Source organism: Rissa tridactyla, chromosome 9 (genome assembly GCF_028500815.1).
Source record: "Rissa tridactyla isolate bRisTri1 chromosome 9, bRisTri1.patW.cur.20221130, whole genome shotgun sequence".
Taxonomy (NCBI): Eukaryota; Metazoa; Chordata; class Aves; order Charadriiformes; family Laridae; genus Rissa; species Rissa tridactyla.
This window is the reverse complement of record NC_071474.1, coordinates 2,427,907-2,433,645: the sequence shown is the minus strand read 5'-3', so window position 1 is coordinate 2,433,645 and position 5,739 is coordinate 2,427,907. Positions and strand designations below refer to the sequence as shown.

The window sequence follows — 5,739 nt, the reverse complement described above, 5'->3', positions numbered from 1 at the left end:
GCTACCACGTGGCTGCGGGGGGGGGGGAGGGAGGTGGGGAGAGGCGGCGAGTGGGCGAGCTCTCCTCGGGAGGAGGGAGCAGGAGAGCGGGCTCGGCTCCCGCTTGACGTGCGCTCCCCCCCGCGGCGAGGCGGATGGTGCGGTCCGGCCCGCGCGTCCCGTTGCTAGGGGCGAGGGCGGCAGCCGCCATGGCCGGCTCGCTGGAGCCGGGGCGGGAGGCGGGAGCCGATCTGGTGCAGGTGGGTCCGGGCAGCTCCCGAGCCGGCCCCGTCTCTCCCCGGCAGCCGAGCCCCCGCCGGACCCCTCCTCCCCCGAGGAGGCCGCCTCACAGCTGGGCTGAGGCGCGGGCGGCGCGGCCTGCTGCTGCGGAGGGGACGGGAGGGCTCAGCCCCTGCGTGAGGGAGCGGCTGCGGCGCCGCCGGTGAATTTTGGAGAAGGGCTTAGGCTTTGTAAATGTTATGATTCTTAGCGTAACGCGACCTTGAACTTTTTTGGTTAATGCACGGTAAATACCCATTTTTGATACGGGCTGGCATGATCTCCTCACAGGTGGCCTCCACCTTTCAGTCCCTCGTTAACACTTTTGAGATTCCTGTAGAGTTAAGCCATCTGTGCCAAGAGAGTTGTCTGAAGTGCGTGAGGAAAGATCATTCCTTGGCAAAGGACCTCAGTCCTGATGTTTATTGCTGTTGCTTTGTGACATTTGTTTTAAAATGAACTTTTTTTTCCTCAGGTTTTCTATAATCAGTGGCTTTGAAGTCATTTGCTTTGTATTATTTATAAAAGTACACAAGTATAGGAAGCTGCATATATTTTCTTCCTGTGTTTAGGAAGCATTGAATTTGGATTAAACCCTGCTACATAATCTCATGGGGTTTGGTTATGGGTATGATTTTTTTTGTCATGACTTGCTTTCCAGGTTAAAGAAGATCTTCACAAGCTTAAAGTCAAAGTGAAAAATATCAACTTGAAAGGAAATGTAGAAACTGTGGATATTAATGACCTGGATACAGCAGTTGAAAGAACTGAATTTGGGCTGAGAGTAAGTAAAACGGAGTAGATCCAGAAGACAATTCAGTCTTTGAGATCTCTGTCAGTAATTCACTTGGAGCATGTGGGACCATGTATTTGTCATCCTGCAAGATCCTTTTCTGATTAGCAAATGATGTGATTCATCAGACATTACGGTTCAGAACCATGGCTTCCTTCTTCGGGCTGTCAGATTAACTAACTCATGCTACTAGCCAGAATCTGATTTAGCCCAACAGAAGCCTATGATCTTTTCAGTCAAGTGAAGATCTGGATTGCTAAATTAACTGAGTTAAATAAATTTAATATCCTTCATACCTTTGTAATAGTCTAAATGTTATTTTTTCCCTCTAACAGAAACATGCTGAAAATTATTTAAATGCTATAAGCAGACAAGTGTTAACTGTTTCTTCTACTAATGATAACGAAGTACATTCAAAAGAGCCCCCTAAATGGTAAGTGAAACGGCTGTTTTATTGCAGAGACAGTGCAGGTAGCAAGACAGAAAAACTATGGTGTCAGAATCTTGTAAAGAAAGTGGGAATATCGGCCCAGATTAGGTTATTTTGGTCATTTGCTATTTTGGTTTTATTTTGTTTAAGTTAAAAAAAAAAAAAACCCAAACCAAAATTAAATACCCTTCTAAGTAGCTACAGCAGCCTTCTGCTAGGTCCTGTGATTTTTTTTTTGGTAAATGCAGATTTAAATAAAAATATAGTCTTTCCAGTTCAACAAGATAGAAGCAGTATGGGTTTAATAAGTAAAACCAAAATAGTTTTTCAAAACCTCACTGTTTGTTTCTTTCTAAATCAGGGGCCTTCATTTTGGTGCTTCTCAGAAACAGCTTATTTTACCGCGAGTACCTGTTGAGCCCGTGACTGTCCAGGCATACAGCAAATCAGCACTACGCGTTTCTCAAAGTTCACAGGTCTGAAATAACATACTACTTATTCTGCCAGAGACCACATTAAATGAGTAGGCTGATGTCTTGTAGGTTACCAGTTGATCCCATAATGTTATGTTCTGACTCCACATAGATTCAGTTTTTGATAACATACCATCTATAACTGAAAGTGTTAAAAAATTCTCAGTAGAATGAGCGGGCTTAAAGACAGGAGCCTTCTTCCAGCTTCACAGTCCAGATAAAATCTAAGTTAGGAAGGACTTCAGTATCATCATGGGGCATCCACAAGTCTTCCATTCTTTATTCCCCGCCCCCCCCCCCCCCCCCCCCCAGTATATTCTTAGAGTTCTGAAACCAGGTGTTTTTTCAGCTTTAAGGTCCCAGTCCTGCAAACACTGTATGCTTAACTGTGATTCTGCAAGTAATGTGTCTTAAATAAATGGAACTATATATTGGAATAGCATGAGCACAGATATAAATGTTTATGTTGTTTGAGACTAAAAGTGGGGGTGGGTTTTTTTTGTTTTTACGTAAAAGATATGGCAAATTGTGGGAAAGACTTCTGTTCACGTATAGGGTAGTCACCTCTGTGATAAATATAGGTTTTCTCCTTGAAATCTGTCTTGGTTTTTTTTGTTCTTTTTATAAATGAAGTCCTTGTAAAATCATTTAAAGCCTTTTTAAAATGTTTGTATCAGAAGTATTTTTGCTTTTTTATTCTAAGCTGTGAATTTTGACTGATGAGTTCAAGGTGGTTTCCTCAAATGTATTTTAAAAACAAATTAAGGTAATTACTTGGACTGAAAAATACCCATTGTTAGAATCTTGGATTATTATTGTTTAAATTCAAGAGAGCTTTGAGAGAGAGGGAACCTGAAGACAAGGCTCTCTGTAGCTCTAAGACTGTTACCAGACGCTAGGGATCGAAGCTACTTGAAATGGTATAACCAGAATGAGAGGCCTGACACTCACATTGCTGATTTTATCGTTGTAAAAGAAATTCCAATATAAAGTCATATTAAAATATTACTTACTCTTGAAATGATGGATAAGATGCAATGAGATCTCGGATTTTTTTTCCAGATGGTATTCCAATCCTGTCCTATATGCATACACTTATATTGTGTGGGAAAAAATATTATCAGAGTTCAGCTCCTCTGTAAACTCTGTATTATCTATGGTCTTTCAACTCTTCATGTGCACCAATGAGCTTAATTTGCAGTGGAGCACATGCTCTGTCCTGCCTTGACTTTCTCTTTGTCTTTTCATTTCTAGTATCTATGGCATCTGCTTGGAAATGCACATCCAGTGACACACAAGCTAGCCCTAATTTCCCATTATAAAGAAAATGGCAAACAGTGCTGTTTTGCCAGCTGTTCTACATGCCCAGCATGCCAACATAAAAAGCTTTTATTATTAAATAGTTGTGAAATCCAGCTGGGAAATTATCACCTACGATTCCTTACTTCCTGTCTTTTCCTTACTTGTAGCTATAAACAGTTTTGGGTTTTTTTAAACATACTTCGGTGTTTTTCAAAATTCCTTTCCACTCAAAGGAAATATTAGTGAACTGAATAGTTTTCTGCTCACAGAAAATATTTCTGGGTATGTAGAAATCTGGCTTGAAGAAATCAATGTTTTCAACTTACACTTCTGAGAGAAATTAATAATTCATGCAGAAATATTTTTGTGCTTTGCAGTCTATAGTATGCAGTGCAAGGGTAGAAATGGAGCATAAGTTGTGTTTGTAGTAGTTAGGATGAAACAAGGTTGGAGTCAAATAAGCACAGATGCTATTTTCACATAAGTATTGCTAGAATCCTTGTCATATGGGAAATAGCTTGCCCACAGGTGTGAGAATAGGCTTAAAATTATTGTTTACTCACACATACAGGATTTCTGAGTCATCAACAGCCGGATAAGATTCTGCAAATCTAGTTCATAGGGGAAATTGTGAAGCACTGACCCCCTTCCCTCCCCCCCCCCCCCAACACTATGTGTTGTAATTGGATTTCTTCTTCTAATAAAGCTTGAGAACCATAAAGAAGTGTCTTCTGCATGCAGTAATTGTAAAGCCTCTGTATAGCAATGTCTGAAAAAACATTGTTATCCATAACTGGTAGGTGTATAAGTTCAATTATTTTTTATTTAAAAAAACCCAACAAAACATGCTTAATTGAAAACACCGAAACTGATGCTTGTGCAGCTGTTTTGGGGGTTTTTTTTTGTTTATTTGTTCTAAAAGTTGATACTTTCTGTGACATCCTGAATACACAGTAGAAGTTAATATTCTCTCATTATTAATAAAGATGTGAATGAAAGATGTTTCTAGGGGGCTCTAGAATATGCAAATAACAGAAATAGCTCGACATAAAAAGTGGTTTAGTTACTGATAATACAGATTGTTTCACAATTAATATAACGTAGTGCATTCATAAAGGAATTGGACTCTATTAGAAGCCATGCACCGCATGCATCTGCAAAACAGAATTACATAATGAATCCGATTTGTTGGCTTACTGCATGATAAAAATGCTCTCCACTCTGAAATGACTTTTGTATTGAAGTAGAACAAGATTGGAACCATTTAACTGTCCTGGACATGTCAAACTGTTCTGTATACTCCATATTAATAATTGAGCACAATAATTCTTATTCTCATTGAGCATTATATTAGTAATAATGCAATATTCTAATAGCAATAATGTTATTCTCATCTTTTTCTTGTTCTACATTAAAATGGTTCAAAATAGCTTAAATTTTAGACTTTGGGTAATACAGATTGATAGGTAATGTAAATGGAAGAGGCCCATGATACCATCTGCATCAGATCCTACCAATGTAGAATTGTCACTTGCTGTACATCTAAGCTGGGAAAGTAACTTTTATCAGGTTTTTTTATTAAGCATTTCAATTCTTGTTATCCTGAGTGGAATCTCCCACGCCAGCATTGATCATTTCACTATCAGTCTGAGTGGGGAGTCTGCATTGTGAATCATTTCCGATTTTAATTGAGAAGGTACTCATTTTTCCCCCAATTCTTGTTTAATAGCACAAGCAGTTTCCTTTCTGTACAGTGGTGTGTTATAGTAATAAAATAAATACCACAAAATCACTGATGAGGTGAAAATTGAACTTTCTGTCTCTGTGCAGCCATGTGGGTAAAAGAGTAATTGGCTTGGATAATAACTTTTGTTCTTACAAACCCAAATCTAAATGAGCATCTCTTTGATACATCTGCTTGTAATTACTATCAAAAGAAGAGAATATATTGTGCAGATAAATAAATTAAATGATTTTTAGTGCTTTCAGAAAGTAATACAAGTGTTTAATAGTTCAAATGTACCTCTAATGATTCTTAGACTTTTTATGGCATATTTAGTTTGTCAAAAACTAGAGTTCTCATAAATTTATTTTTTATGTTTACGCAATAGAAATATCATCAAAGAGTTCTTGTGTGTAAATAGCTTAGTTGGATCTTACTCCGTAAGGGAGCTTTTTGTATTCCTGCATCCATGTAATGGGAATTAAGCACATATGCTGCCAGGGCCCCAGCTCCTCTGAATTACCTTAGCTCTGTTGACTTCTCTGGTGATACATTAGACTCTGCCATTTGAGGATTCTTCCTTAGTTGGCATTGGTTGGTAAATAAACCCTGCTAGATGCAGAGTCTAGTTAGCAATGGTATTACAATAAAAGTATTGGGAGATACTACTACACTTGATATAGATCCTGGTGTGAACTAAAGCACATGCATTAAGATGAACCAAAATGTTTTCAACTTAAGAAACTTCTCCTCTACTAAA

General features: G+C 38.8%; 1 protein-coding gene across 1 annotated transcript in view; it reads left to right on the top strand.

The window, feature by feature from the left end:
- Window positions 1-134: 134 nt before the first annotated feature.
- The window catches only part of IQCH (IQ motif containing H), a 73,127-nt gene continuing 67,522 nt past the window's right edge, over window positions 135-5,739 (top strand). Inside the window, exons 1-4 of the mRNA XM_054213509.1 lie at window positions 135-239; window positions 920-1,042; window positions 1,387-1,484; window positions 1,843-1,957. Of these exons, the coding sequence (XP_054069484.1) occupies window positions 135-239; window positions 920-1,042; window positions 1,387-1,484; window positions 1,843-1,957 (441 nt within the window). The remainder of the gene's footprint in view (window positions 240-919; window positions 1,043-1,386; window positions 1,485-1,842; window positions 1,958-5,739) is intronic.